At 47.8% G+C, this 15,885-nt stretch overlaps 1 protein-coding gene across 1 annotated transcript; it reads right to left on the bottom strand.

The window, feature by feature from the left end:
* Positions 1–930: 930 nt before the first annotated feature.
* Positions 931–15,673, bottom strand: LOC101169169 (neuropeptide FF receptor 2). The gene is made up of 4 exons (XM_023958128.1): positions 15,554–15,673; positions 8,465–8,796; positions 3,606–3,705; positions 931–1,783 (listed from the first exon to the last, which is right to left on the bottom strand). Exons 2-4 carry the CDS (start codon positions 8,787–8,789, stop codon positions 931–933), a joined length of 1,278 nt encoding a protein of 425 aa, XP_023813896.1. The 5' UTR covers positions 8,790–8,796; positions 15,554–15,673.
* Between the last annotated feature and the right edge of the window lie 212 nt (positions 15,674–15,885).

Here is a 15,885-nt window from a genome sequence, read left to right as displayed (position 1 = left end):
ACTTTTCCTCTAAAATGGTGCTTTAGGTGTTTTTAGTGTTTCTGTTACAGACAGACAACATGGATGTGGAACCACAACACATGGTTTCATGGGTATCCTTTAACTTCCCGTATTGCCGTTTGCACAGTGAGGAAAATAAAAAACGACATTTAAGACACTTTTTCCTCCAACTTGACCTCCACAGATTCACAGCATCGCTAAGCGGAAGAGTCATCAGAGACGGATCTGTTAGAGGACCGAAACTGTACAGAACAACTATAGAAATAGAAAAGAAACATCTGAAAATGGCACATTCATCACAGCCTCATGACAGAAAAAGCACAGTTGAAGCACTGAAGGCTGATTGGAGAGCGTGTTTAAACACACACGCCCGCTCTGCTGTGGAAACCAGAGTGTTTCCTTTTTCTGATCCGCTTTGGGGATGGAAACAGTAAAAAATGCTGCAAACGGTTCTGCATGAACGGACGGCTGGGCGGTCATGACGAGGACAGACGTGTTTGTGACGTTACAGCTGTGCAGAAATGAGGTTCCGGTTCGAGGCTGCAGATTAGAAAGACTTTGGAGGAGGGTCTGGCGAGCCGCTCGGCCGCTCCACCCCCCGTCCGTCTGTGTGTCCTCCGTGAACGGATGCATCGTGGAAAAGCTCTCCAGAGCCGGAAAACTCACGGCGCGTTCACATCCACTGTGGGCACCACGGTGCACCAATGCATCCGTTTCACAGAAGGTCTCTGGAGAGAACAGTTTGTCGGGGATTCTGAGGCGGGTTTGAACCGTTTGAAGCAGCTCTGAGCTCCTCTGCTGATCCTTCATGTCTGCGTTCTCCTTACTGTCTGGATTGGGGTTCCGATGTCTCCTCCATGACCCCAAAGGCCTTCCTCAGATGGTTTACAGAGGCACAGCGGAGGGAAACTGCGGTCATCTGCGTTTCCCTCAGATGGACACGGCCGTCACCCCCCCGCTGCTGCAGGATCTCTTCTCCAGGTCCTCCATGATCAGCTCCTGCTGCGTGACCACGTTCAGCCTCCTGGAGGGGTTCTGCTCCAGGCTGTTCATGGAAATGGGCTCCACGGTGGTCTGCAGGGGATTGGCCGGCAGCACCGAGTTCCCCTGCAGCCGGTGCGAGTAGGTCCTGCGGCGGTGGCCGTCCGCCGCGCACAGGCTGAACTTGAACACGGCCTGGAAGCCCCTGCGGAAGTTCTCGTTGAAGAAGCCGTAGATGATGGGGTTGACGCTGCTGTTGAAGAACGCCAGCCAGTGGGCGAAGGGGTAGACGTAGATGTTGATGATGCGGTACTGCTGCTCCGTCAGGCGGGCGTAGTCGCTCAGCATCATGAGGGTCCACAGGGGCAGCCAGGACATGATGAAGAGCAGAGCCACGACCAGCAGCATCTTGATCACTCGCTGCTTCTTCTTCGACACGTTGTGGCGGTTCTCCTGGCCCGGCTTTCCCCCCGTTGGAACGGTGGTTTTGAAAAGCGTGATGCCGATCCGGGCATACATGATCACGATTAGCGAAAGAGGAGCCAGGTAGATGTTGGCGAAGAGGACGGTGGTGTAGATCTTCCTCATCTCCTGGTTGGGCCAGTCCTCTTTGCACCAGTAGAACGGGCTGCTTTTGTTGTCGTAGCCCAGCAGCACTCGCACCGTGTGCTCCTTGGTCACCTGCAGCATCACCCCGGACGGACACATGATGGAGACCGCCAGGACCCAGATGATGACGATGATCATGGTGGCCGTGGAAATGGTCAGCTTCTGCTTGAAGGGATAGACGATGCACCTGAACCTGCAGGTTGACAGGAAACAGCGGCGTTTGCTTTGAGACTGACATCAAAGCGGAGTTTTCATTTGGTCACAAGTGAAAATTCACACTTTTACAGATGTGGTACATTAAAGGTTCTTTCTGTGTGGAGTTTGCATGTTCTCCTGGTTCCTGGGTGGTTTTTTCCAGCTTCTTCAACCTGGATGATGGATGGATGGATGGATGGATGGATGGATGGATGGATGGATGATGGATGGATGGATGATGGATGGATGGATGATGGATGATGGATGATGGATGATGGATGATGGATGGATGGGTGGATGGATGGATGGATGGATGATGGATGGATGGATGGATGGATGGATGGATGATGGATGGATGGATGATGGATGGATGGATGATGGATGATGGATGATGGATGGATGGGTGGATGGATGGATGGATGGATGATGGATGGATGGATGATGGATGATGGATGGATGGATGGATGGGTGGATGGATGGATGGATGGATGATGGATGGATGGGTGGATGGATGGATGGATGGATGGATGGATGGATGGATGGATGGATGGATGGATGGATGGATGGATGATGGATGGATGGGTGGATGGATGGATGGATGATGGATGGATGGGTGGATGGATGGATGGATGGATGATGGATGATGGATGATGGATGGATGAAGCATCCATTATTCTGTAAGAAATGTTTTTTTAATGTAGTTCTCCCTCACAGTTTTCAGATTGCCAAGTGAAAAGTCTAAAAATATCATTCAGTTTTTCTCGAATGGCTTCATTTTTCTTGTAAAAAGTTTAGGTTTTATCAAGAAGTACCAAACTTTTGACAAATATAACCTTCCTCTAGTGAGGAAGCGTCATAAAAAAGCTGCTCGCTGCCATTCAAAGTGAAAATCCCCCAAAGAGACAGAACTTCTGGTGTCTGACGCTGAGAACAAATCTGTCTCCTCCCAGTCGTCTGGACCATGAGGTGACTTTGCCGTATGAATACCGACGTGTTTGGACTTCATGCGTCGCTGCCATGACTGCAGATATCCTGGAAACGTGGACGGAGAGTCATTAGTTCACGCTGTGTGCTGGAGGCCAGCAGCTGTCACTCCTGCAGCTGGAGGAGCCCTTTCACCTCCCATCTGCCAGCAGACCGTCTCACCCCGCTGGGTCAATCGTTCACGCCGCCAAACGCTGCCACCACCAGACTCTCCAGCCGTCAGCTAATGTTTGTAAAGGCCCCCCACATCGGCTGAGCATCAAAGCGGGTCCCACCAACAGACACGGAGCGCCGGTCGGCGTCCTCCGTGACTTTTGATGGAATCAGCATGTTCAGATGAACCCATGAGTGTAGGAATATCCCAATAAAGCCAAATCCTGTGATGCTATTTTCTAAACGTATAAGTATCTATTTGTATTTTTGTATGTATTTTTCTAAATGTAATCTATATGTATCTAGAATAAGATGAAGATGTGAAGGTTTTGTCCAAACATCAGCCTAACGACCTCTTCTGTTCTCACGGTGATGTTTCATTTTGAAACTTTTATACATTTCACTTTAAATGTGGAAGCTTCAGCCAAAATCATCTGCGTGTGATGTTCTAACAGCTGAATTACTTTAAAAATATTTATGAATTAACTGAAATTCTGTCATACAGTTATGATCTAAAAAGAACCTGCGATAAGTAAAATCTGCAAAGTATTGACCTTTTTATTGCAATAATAGCACATGCGAACACATCAGTGTCATCTGCATAAATAGAATTCCTTCTCCCTAACGGTACATCTGCACCTAAGTGTTTTCCAGGACGGGTTTTAGGCCAACAACCACTGTACCTGTCGACGGCGATGGCCACCAGAGTGAAGACGGACGCGGAAACCGAAATCCCCTGAACCATCCCGCTCATTTTACAGACCAGGCTTCCAAAGGGCCACCCTGCAGGGAGACAGAGGGATGACACGTCCTCACGGCTCAGGTTGAAAACAGCTTCATAGGTAAACTCCTGATTACATTCAAATATTCAGTGACGTTACAGTAGAACTGATCAAATGTAGCAACGGTTAGAATTATTTTGTTAAAATGCAGCTTTTAAAGCTCCAGCTCTCCAGTTAGCTTCATAACTTCCAACAGAAAAGCAAAGAAGCTGCAGAAAATGCATTAAGAAAACCTGTCCTCTGAACTGAAAAAAGGTAAAGATGAGTTCAATCTGTGTAACCGTCACAGAGGCAGATTTAGATCCAACACCTCCAGACGTAAAAATAGAAACTTCCCGCCCACAAACACTAAAAAGGTTTAAAGAAGTTTGCATTTCTTTGAGTGGGAGGGTTGGCTTTTCTGAAACACTGAGCAGCTTAAGCAGCTGAAGAGCTGAAGGTCTTCCTGACATTCCTCATGTTCGGTGGGGTTCAGAGGAAGAACGGCTTAACGGTCTTCTTTGTGGTCGTCTTTGGAGAAAGACGCTTCGTCTGCTGCTGTTCCCGTCTTTCTGAGCCTTCGGGGATGTCTTCTTCTGAATTCAAACGTCTCTGCTCTGATGTTTCCCCGGATCATGAAATGAAGAACCCAGATATCACCTTCACTGCTTGGAAGAGAGCGGAAAGACGCCAGCTGTGTGTGGCGTGGCCCAGAACAGCCGTTTATGGTTTTCAGTGCCGGCAGAAACCCCCCCACACGACACATTTGTCTAAACAAACCCCAACTTCTAAAAACTACATGAAGAACATTTCTGTCAGGACTGGAGCATTGTCTGGAGGAAATGTTGTCTTCTGGTTCATCTACACACATGGATGATCAATTTGATTTGATTTGATTTGATTTATTTCAAACAATCAAAGCAAGAATAATGCACAAAACAATCATCAGGTATCCATTCATACAAAGACGTCTCAAACGTAGGATAATCAGACAGTAAATCAAAGATTAGAGGAAGGAAGTGAACTTCTAGAATCCCACCCTGTTCTGCTGTAACCATTTGATTACATTAACTATCATCATACGGTTCATGACGTCTATCAGACAGAATTAAGAATCCTGAAGTATCAATAAATCACATGACAAAGGTAAATTGGTTAATAATTATGTAAAAATAGACATAACTCTATTCTGGACATCAGCATAGCACAAACAGATCAGTTATCTAAAACGTGCAGATTATATTCATTAGAAAAATCCTGAATATGATTAAAAATAACACTATCAAGAAAAATAGAAATAACACTGTTTCATAAATCTTCATAGCAAATGCAGATCAAGTATGAAAAATCTTTGCAGATTATTTTTTACTCGAACAATCATTACTAATTTCCCGTCCGGCCTGCTGTGGTTGAAAGCAGAGACTCCCAGACTCCTCAGCCACAGATGTGGTGTCAGAGGAGCAGCAGAGACGCCACATCTGGATCCAGCTTTGGGGTGAGGAAGTGTAGAACTTATTCTCTGCTGCATTCTAATGCGCCACATGCTGCAGCAGATAAATAAGAAGGATTGCCGGTGTAGCTGCAGACGCTGCAGACGCTGCAGACGCTGCAGACGCTGCAGACGCTGCAGACGCTGCATGGGCTGCGGCCTGTCGGTCATGTTGAATCTCCTGCTCCGTCGCCGCATGCAGCGCGCTGGGTTTGGATGAGCAGCTTCCATTTCACGATGGACGGCGTCCTTTCCGCTCCAGCTGGACGAGCTGCGTCACACCAACAATTCTCCTGCCTCCTGGGCTCCGAGTCTGTGATCAGCCTCTCCGAACGCCACCATCTGACTCAAGCTGACCCCGTTCTCCCACGATGGCGTTTGCTGTTGGCTCCACTTTCAAAGATGTGAGAAACTGTGAGGCTTTTGCCTCTGGCGAGGTTCTCCTGCAGACAGACGGCACCTTTCCTGTGTTTCCTCTGCGGTTTTTTACATATTCTTTCCTCCTGAGACTCTTTTCTGCTGAGTTTACCGCTCTTTTCTCATTACAGATGGAGGTTATTCCGTCACGTCAAACAAACGAAGAGTCATGGTGTGTCAAAGAGTGTGTGTTGTTTTAGATGAAAGTGAGTATTTTCTAGTTGTTCTATTTCTACAGAGATGTTGCTACGTCTTCATTTCCTGTCTTCTATCATGGAAACGTTTAGGAGGCGGAGCTTCATCCTCCTAACCTGCCGCTCATCCTTCCATCTCTGTTGCTGTCATGCTGTGGGAAGAACGTTTTCTTTGTGACATTCTTTCATTCAGGAATTCTGTTTCCCTGAAGGGTTTCTGCTGCGGCCTGTGGCCATCCTCTAAAGCGTGGCCACGCCCCCATGGTCGCCTCACCGCGTAAACCACAGCCTTATCGGAGAAAAACTGCTACCTGGAAAACAGGATCATTGCTGTATTCTGCTGAGTCTGGAAGTTTCTCCTCCAAATAAGCATAAAACCAGGAGGAACATAGAAGACGTCCCTGTTTTCACCCAGAAGTCTTCGTGTCTACAAACAAAGTTTTAATCTAAGATGCAGAGAAATGAATTTAATCTGTGTGCATTTACTTCCTCTGCTTCTAACAGACCAACAGAACTGACGACGTAAAGACAAACGTCCCATATTCTCATTAAAAACCCTCCATGATGCTCTTTGAAGTTGTGTGATGAGCCAGCAGCTAAAATGAGCTTTCTTGATGTTTCCATAGAAAGAGGTTTTTGTGCTCAGCAGGTGCTTTAGGTCTGACATGAAAAGTCTGCACAAATATTACCGACATGAATCCCTTCTAAATGTCTGCCGCTGAGATTCTGTTTTCAAATCAGCTCTTCTCAGTGAGCGTTAATGTTTTAATTAGAAATGGAGTTTTGAGCAGCAGATCTAACGGGAGGACTTTGTGTTTCCCAGCTGGAAGCTGTCCTGCATGTTTCAGGATTATGCTGTGACAGCCTGGATGGAATCAGACAAAGTCGGATGGATTTCCTGAAAATATGTCATCTTTTGCTGCCTTTGGACACCTAATGTAAAGAGGCTTTTTAGGCAAATCATTCAATGTTCATTAAAAAGCTATTTCCATGTTCATTCAAATGAGAATCTGCTGGATCTTCAAAGATCTTTGGGGAAGCAGCTTCTGTAGATGAAGGACATGAAGATGCTGCTTTGCTATTTCCAAGGATGTTTCTGGGACTCAGAGGTCAGAACCGACTCGGGGAAACCCTGACCCCCCCAGTGACTCCTGACATCCAAACCCTTTCTGGTTGGAACAGACGGACCCATTATTTTCCACTGATGTTTTTTTCTATCCACCAATCAATTCTTTCTTAAATATTGTAAGAACATGTTGCTAAAACAACATGTATGTAAATGTCTTCATGAAAGCTCCCCCCCTTTTAAAATGGATTCAAAAACGGAAAGAGGAAACGTCGACCGACTCGTTTGTAGAAAGTTTTCAGCTAGAAGAAAAGCCGAAGAGGATTCTATTGATTCCTCTTCGGGTAAACTAAACAGATATCCCAGTTGAGCCGTCATGTTTGCTGTGGGAAAAAGCATCAAAGGGAAAAATGTTTGTTTCCTTTTCACAATAATGGAGAAATAAAACTGTAACTATATCACAAATACTGAAATGGTTTTTGTTTCACCACACAACCACCAAAAACCCCAAAACTACCAGACAGAAGACCCAGACAGCAGCGGCTCTCTGACAGGATCGGACTGAAACCTTCATCTAAGGCATTTTTCCAGCTCCCTTGTTGTTTAATCTACTAGGAGCTTCTTATCGCTCCAGACTGACATTAGAAAACCTTGATCTAAGACTTAAAGAAACGGCCATTAAACTGGAATTGTTGGTTCCGTTTATTTTAAGGTTTGATCAAAGTTAAAAAGTTCCTTCCTTGTCGTTCTTTTGGAAACAAAAATGTAGATTTATGCTCAGAATAAGTGTAGGTGTTAGATTTGATGAGGACTTCTTCAGATGGATTATACCAATATTTTGATGTCAGATGAGTCATTCCAACGTATTTTATTGTAGTTTATTGTCACTTTGAGCTGCATTTAGGTGAGGTTTAGGAATAACCTTCATTTGAAGTCAAAAGAGATTTTTGCTTTTAGAATACATTTGTAGAATTTGATGTTCTGATGTCCTGTTCAGTAAATTGATTTGCTGCATTTTCCTTCTGCAGGAATCTTCTTTTCTCATTTTCAGGCTTCTTCTTTTTGCAGAGTCCTGCTGTGTTTTCAGTGTGGTGCTTGTGAGGGGTGGGTTCTGTTTTACGGCCGGTACCAGAACCAGAACAGCTGAGATGCCCCCCAACACTGAAGGTCAACCTGCAGGAAGGGTCACCGGTCTCCTATAACGCCCCCCCCCCCGCTGATCCTCATCTGCTACCCCGTACAACCTAAATGCTTCTAACATAAATCTCAGTCTCCCGTCCAAAGAGCACCAGGAAACACAACAGCGCCAGATGCCGCGGCGCCCACACGCGTGTCACTGTAAGCCCCCCCCCCCCCCCCCCCCCCCCCCAACTAATCCGACATTTCAGTTTGAAAGCAGGATGTGTGGGAAGGGAAACTGAAAAGGCCTCGCACAGGTATTGTTCCTTTAAAGGGCTTACGTACCACCCCCACCCCCCCAGCAAAGACACCAACAACTGTGGTTTCACTGAGAATCCAGAAGTTCCCAATGTTCAGATATTAAAGAAAGGTACAGATCCTTATGCCATCATGTCTGTTTACCAGCCAGAGCCCCAGAGGGCGGAGCCTCAGTTACCTGTGATGATGTTATCCAGAAGTGTGGTGGGCATGCAGAAAATCCCCACCAGGAGGTCGCTCACGGCGAGGTTCAGGATGAACAAGTTGGTGACGGTCCACATGTTTTTGCTTCTCAGTACGATGAAGCACACCACCCCGTTTCCCACCATGCACACCAGGAAGATCAGCAGGTAGGAGATGATGAAGATGGCGGCTGTAGACGGCTGGTGAAGGTAAAATCCCACGTAGGTGACGTTCCGCGGCTTGCTGTGCTCCGTGGAGGCGTTATAAAACGTCCAGTTGTCGTCCAGTTGAGTCAGGTTGTTCTCCAGGCTTTCGTTCATTTTAAACCTGTAAAAAAAAAAAAAATAATTATGGATCATAACGCCCACCAGGTTAAAGACACGCTGAGTGAAGCAGTCATATGATGTGGTATGACTACAATCCCCAGAATGCCAAGAGGCAGGCAATTGATCAGTGGGTTGATGGGAAGTTTTTCTTTATGTCTGCAATAACAAAAGGTCTTAAGTAACTAGATGGAGGTCTTCCAAACTACTAGAACGTTTCCTTTGCACGTCTTTTCTGGAATTTTACAGATCAAGGAAAGACAGAAACGGCGGCGCTCGCAGAGAGGATATAAAGGAACAGGCTGCAGGCTTCTCTAAACACAGCTCTTCGTGAAAGAGTCGGTGTACTTGAGCCTTCACCGGTCTGCACCTCCTCTTAACGCCACGCTTTCTTTGCAGTCAGGATATCACACACTGCCAGACGCGCCGCGCTGCCAAGGCAGCCTTTTTAATGAACGTGTCAGAGGTTAGCTGCCTTTTTCAAGTGGGAAAATAATAAAAAGACAGTCATTTAAAAAACTGCCAGTACTTCTATAGAGTTAACTGAAAAAAGGCTCCGCCGTTACGCTGGAATGAGGACGTGTGTGAACCTTTAGGCTGTAAGCCGATGTCAAGTGTCAGTCTCCCTCTGTCTCATGTCCAGACGCCTTGCAGTGACGCGTCACCACACGAACAACCTCCTTTAGCGTCCACGTCTGTTTGCAAACAACTAAACCAGCCCAGGAGTTTCTGCTTCTACCAGACCAGCTTCAAGTCTGACCTCTGAGGTCCAATCTCTGGTCCCAAGTCCAAGTTTGCAGTCTTTGGTCACAAGTCATCGAGTCTTCTGGCTGACATCGCAAGTCCTGATGGCGGCGTCCTGTCTCTCTTGTGGAAAACACACAGAGGAGATGTGTGTAGAGTCTCTGTCATCCAGGTAGATTCTATCAAAGCCAACCGTCCTGACAGGTGGATACGGTCTGTCTGCAGGTCAAAAAGAGTCAAATCTGTGCGGGTCACACATGTGACCCCCCGGTAACACCGAGGTGGTGGACCGCTCAGTGAACCCGCAGAGTTCGTTTTTCTACGGTTGAGAAGGAGGTGAGGCGCAGGCGTGTCGTACAGATTTCTCATTTTTTCAAATCCTGCAGACTTCACTAAGATCCCGTTGGTGCTGTTCACGTGAAACGTGCGCGCTCCTAGCTGCAGCCCGACTGTTAGAAAGGCCAGAACTCACACCTTACTCACGGCTAAGGACGCCGTACGACAGCATCACGCGTACGTCATGAGTGCGTGGAACTTCCTTACAAATACTTCACGATACATTTAGCACACCCATGACAATGGTACGCTCCATTTACATGACGATACATTTAGCACACCCATGACAATGGTACGCTCCAGTTACATGACGATACATTTAGCACACCCATGACAATGGTACGCTCCAGTTACATGACGATACATTTAGCACACCCATGACAATGGTACGCTCCATTTACATGACGATACATTAAGCACACCCATGACAATGGTACGCTCCATTTACATGACTATACATCTAGCACACCCATGACAATGGTACGCTCCAGTTACATGACGATACATTTAGCACACCCATGACAATGGTACGCTCCAGTTACATGACGATACATTTAGCACACCCATGACAATGGTACGCTCCAGTTACATGACGATACATTTAGCACACCCATGACAATGGTACGCTCCAGTTACATGACGATACATTTAGCACACCCATGACAATGGTACGCTCCATTTACATGACGATACATTTAGCACACCCATGACAATGGTACGCTCCAGTTACATGACGATACATTTAGCACACCCATGACAATGGTACGCTCCATTTAGATGACGATACATTTAGCACACCCATGACAATGGTACGCTCCAGTTACAAGACGATACATTTAGCACACCCATGACAATGGTACGCTCCAGTTACATGACGATACATTTAGCACACCCATGACAATGGTACGCTCCAGTTACATGACGATACATTTAGCACACCCATGACAATGGTACGCTCCAGTTACATGACGATACATTTAGCACACCCATGACAATGGTACGCTCCATTTACATGACGATACATTTAGCACACCCATGACAATGGTACGCTCCAGTTACATGACGATACATTTAGCACACCCATGACAATGGTACGCTCCATTTACATGACGATACATTTAGCACACCCATGACAATAATACGCTCCATTTACATGACGATACATTTAGCACACCCATGACAATGGTACGCTCCAGTTACATGACGATACATTTAGCACACCCATGACAATGGTACGCTCCAGTTACATGACGATACATTTAGCACACCCATGACAATGGTACGCTCCAGTTACATGACGATACATTTAGCACACCCATGACAATGGTACGCTCCAGTTACAAGACGATACATTTAGCACACCCATGACAATGGTACGCTCCAGTTACATGACGATACATTTAGCACACCCATGACAATGGTACGCTCCATTTACATGACGATACATTTAGCACACCCATGACAATGGTACGCTCCAGTTACATGACGTTGTTGAGGAGGTCGTACGAACCCCCAGAGAGCTGAAAGACACAGCTGAGCTCTCCTCAAGATGCAGCCGCTCCTCTTTAGGACCCTCCAGAGACCTTGACACACACCCCCCCCCCCCCCCCAGGTGTTTTTCTTAGCTGGGTGGGGGATTGTGGGTGCAGTGACAGTTGTTCACTGTCCATCCGTCTACAACCGTCTCTTGGAAACCAACAAATCAGTTTCACAAGGACAGGTGGACATGGCTGTACGGGGGACGGGGGGGGACGGGGGGGGCTGTTCAACATTGCTTTCAGCTTCAACTCCTCTTATGCATGAAGGAAAATCCCCGCCTTCAGGTGTTGGGCAGCGCCAGCTGCAGTTTTACAGCTCATGACCGTTTGAGTCCCATTCATGAATGTTACATTGACGCTGCACCACAGCTGAAGCTGACAGGAAACGCAGCTGCTGCTCACAAGTGGACGCCTCCGCCACAATAAGAGCCCCAAACATCTGTTAACCACGGCTCCAAAGTGGATTTCTGCTTCCAGCCAGCAGATGATGAGGAGCTGTGAAATGATTCAGCGTTGAATTTACATCAGGTTAGCGTCTCCGTGACGACGCCTTTCTGTCAGGCCACAACTCACATCCCAGAGTTCTTTCTTTTCCAGATAAACTTCTGCTTTCACTTCCTGAAGTTTGTCCCAGATGATGCAAACTACTCTGAGCTGCTGAGCCCAACCTAATCAGAGGAAACGGGAATAGAGTCAGAAAAGCTTGATGGTGAAGTGAAAGGAGGGCAGGCTTCTCCGTAAGCTGCGCTCTGCTGTTGAACATCATTACAGCTCTGTGGTCTGCTCTCAGGTTCCAAGTCCTCCACGTTCAGGAGGTTTTTTGAGGCAGCAGGCAGAAGTCTGTAAAGAAGGGGTTTAATTCAAGTTCTCCCCAGAGGGGATCCTATTCTGGAAATCAGCTTCTGCATCGCCGGGCTCTAGGACAAAACGCAGAAACAATCGCAGGCGGAGATGAGATCTGAAGTGACTGGAGCAGGAAAGCGGCGGCGGCAGAGCTGCGACTTTCTCCTGGTCCGCTTTGTTTGGGATGTGGTCTGTGAGACGTGATCGCATCAGATGACGGGCTTCCTCTCTGAAGCGCGGATTCATCTGCCGTGTTGGTTTAGATTCACAGAAGCTTCTGACGCCGCCGTGTCCTCCTGCTTCACTTTTGATGTTTGAACAGAAACTCTGAATATTTGGATCAAATCTTATCACGGTACGTTCCATCAAGCCGCATCTAAAAAGGCTCATGTATGTTTTCTTTTGCTAAACATGGAACCTCAGCCCCTGAGAAGCAGGCGGGGGCCGTGGGTGTGTCTCGGTCACTGTGGACCTCTTTCGGTCATAAAGGAGCTTTAAAACATTCAGCCTTCTTGGTTTCTGCTTGTCCGTCAGACAGACAGTCGGTAGAACCGCGCCGTGCGTCTGAGAGCCGCCGTTCAGTATTCTTGATGGGGTTTCAGTCGGAGCGCCGGACATCCTGCAGACGCTCGTCGGTCTGCCTCCAAGCTCTCCTTCTCCCGTTTGAAAACACAAACGTCTGATCCACACATTCACACGGGCTTGTTTGGTTCTGTTTGATCCCCTTATTTAACTTCACCTCAGTCTGACAGCCCCCCTTTTCCCAGCAACGCCCCCAAAAGGGGAGGAGCTTTTGGAAAGGCCTGATTTTTCCAGGTCTGCTTCAGTCTTTGGTTCTGTCCTGAGAACGCCATGTGTGGAACCCACGAAAATGGCAATATGATGTGTCTCAGGATGTACATGTTTCTGTACATGGCCCCTTAGCATGACTGGAATCACAGAACTAACAGGTGTCACGTCATGGTACATCCCGAGACCGTACCACTGACAATACATCACCATTTTTAAGGATTCAGACTTTGACAGCCGTTACGCAATCACTGTGAATCACCTGATTCTGGTTTTTCAAGCCGGTTTGGCGCCATAAATGGTCAGAGTTACGGTTTGTGTCACAGAGGCGGTGCCGGTGACACCTCCAATCTTTAAAGGTTGAACCGGTAAGGTTCTTTAAGTAAAGTTAAGAAAATAAAGTGTGATTCATTTCCAACCCTGATTAAAGAACTTTATGAATTCAGCTGACGACCAAAGAAACAGCAAGCAATCCCCACCAATCAGGTGGTTCCTGATCTGTGGAACGACAACCGCCGGTGTAGGTGGACGCTATGTTGTTTGACCAAGTGGGGCTACCGTAATGTTAAAGGACCCCGAACGGTTATTGCAGGCCGAAAGGTTATGGTACCTACACCGGGCAAATGCACGAACGTCGACCACCTGATGGTTCTCGCCACGGCGTAATGTTGTTTTGGTGCAGAGCTGCGGAAAGCGGCTCGGTGTGCTGCCACCTAGTGGAAAACAAAGGTAAGACCCCATATTGCCACCTAAATATCAAAATATCGGGACATTTTACAGAATTGTTTGGGGGGGGCAAGTTGTGTTTTCCAGTTCACCCCCCCCCCCCCCCTTTAGTGTGACAACAGCCTTAGTCTCTGTTCAAATCCACAGAAATCCATTTATTCTGGTTTGTGTTTTCTCTGATTCTTCCCGCTGGTCCGGGATTGGCTGCAGAGCAAACACAATGACCTGAGAACGTTTCACAGAACCGGGTTCTGGAGTTGACCCAAGCAGAACCGTTGGGTCCACCTGCTGTAGATCTTTGGGTTTGTTTGAATGAACAGAACAAACTTGTTCATTTTTGTAGTCATGGGTGTGTTTTGTTGTGGGGGGGCTGACTGGATTTTCCTGCTGCCTTGACGATCACCTTTTGTGACAGATCCCGTTTCTGGTGTAATGAGGTCTGAAATGACGGCGGTTCTTTCTGTCACAGACCGGTGAGCAGAACCTCACCCCCCCACTTCCATCAGAACCTCAGCCTTACTGGTCCCACTTTCATCCTGTCAAACGTTGAGGAACAAAGGTCAGGAGCCTCAGAGCCTGGATGTGGTGTCCGGCGCGCTCCGTCTGCTCCGGTTAGTGTCAGGCTGCTCCTGTTCCTCTTTCGCTGTGACTTTGAGCAGAAACTCTGCAGATTTCTGCTGCTTTCATGGTTGCAGATTCTGTTTAAAGTCTTTTTAGGTTATGTAACAGAGTTCTAGTGACGAACCGCGGCCCACATTTTACAATCCCATCAACACTTTTGCAGAACATTGATTTTTATTCACAGATCGATGCCTCCCACAGCAGCTGTTGGAACAGACATGAAGGCCGCTCCACGCTTGACGCTTGAGATTCTCCTCCTCATCCTCCAGCATCATCAGGGACGGTGGAGCGGGCGCACAGCTGGAGGGGGGGCGGGGCTTCAGCACATTCCTGACCGTGCGTGTAAACTGGGGAGCTGAGATATCAGCACGCAGAAACTTGTCAGCATGACCTCCACCCCCACAACGGTGGGACCAGTGGTTCAGTCCATTCGAACTCAGCATCACCAGCAAAAACCAGCAGACCTGGACCAAGACTCTGCTGGATCTTCTGGAGTTCTTGCTCGCTGACAAACCGGGATCATGGTCACGTGATCACAGCTGCTGTATGGTGAGAAGGCTTCTTATCTTCTAAAAGATAAACTGATTTAGGTTTTTGGAGGAAAACATTCAATTTCAATTTTCAGTTAAGAGATCCCCCCTCCCTCCCTGACACACACGCTGCACAAACACGCAGGCTTTGCACAAACACGCAGGCTTTGCACATCCTCCATTCAGCTGCAGTCAGAGATGATTTTACAAATGTTTCAATCCTCTGCAGAAGTCACCATCTTTGTTTGTTTGTTTGTTTGTTTGTTTGTTTGTTTGTTTGTTTGTTGGTTGACAATCCTTCACGTCTCTGTGATTCAGTTGATTTTAGCGCACAGCGGCTTTTGCGTCAGTCTATTCCACGCGTGACAGACTTTTCTCACACTCGCGGATGGATGCAGGAACCCTTAACCTCATGTCATGCCCCCGATTCCCCCCCCCCCCCCCCACCCCCCTGACTGATCAGCCCTGACGAGAACTTTGCTCATGAAAAGGAGCCATTGTGGGGAAGGGGTCTCCACGGACACGCACGATCAGTCACCTCGGGAGATGTGACCGGGTTCACATCAGAATGCCCGCGCGGCTCTTTCAGAGCTTACCGTAAATTACCGGGAGCAACCGGACGGCGGCGGCTTACCTGCTCGGTTCCCCGGTTAACACCTGTGAAAAGTGAACGACGTCCTGTCCGCTGCGGCTCACGCGCAGAAAGTTGACAGCGCAGTCGGAGCTCCGCACGTGTGGCGCGCGCGCTGCCCGCCGCTCATCTGAAGGCATCAGCTGCTCCGTGCGCAGGTTTTAAAGGGCTGACGTCAGGAGAGGGGCGGGATTTCAGCTAACCCCCCCCCACAACCAGCTTCTGTCACCCTAAAAGCTGCAAACGAGGCGGTTCTAGGGGCGCACGCGCAAACGCACGCGGCCAGCTTCAGATGCAGACGGATCTGAAGATAAACCCCGAAATGTTTCTGACAC

Source organism: Oryzias latipes, chromosome 9 (assembly GCF_002234675.1).
Source record: "Oryzias latipes chromosome 9, ASM223467v1".
Classification (NCBI taxonomy): Eukaryota; Metazoa; Chordata; class Actinopteri; order Beloniformes; family Adrianichthyidae; genus Oryzias; species Oryzias latipes.
The sequence above is the reverse complement of the archived record's forward strand: the minus strand, read 5'-3'. Positions and strand labels throughout refer to the sequence as shown.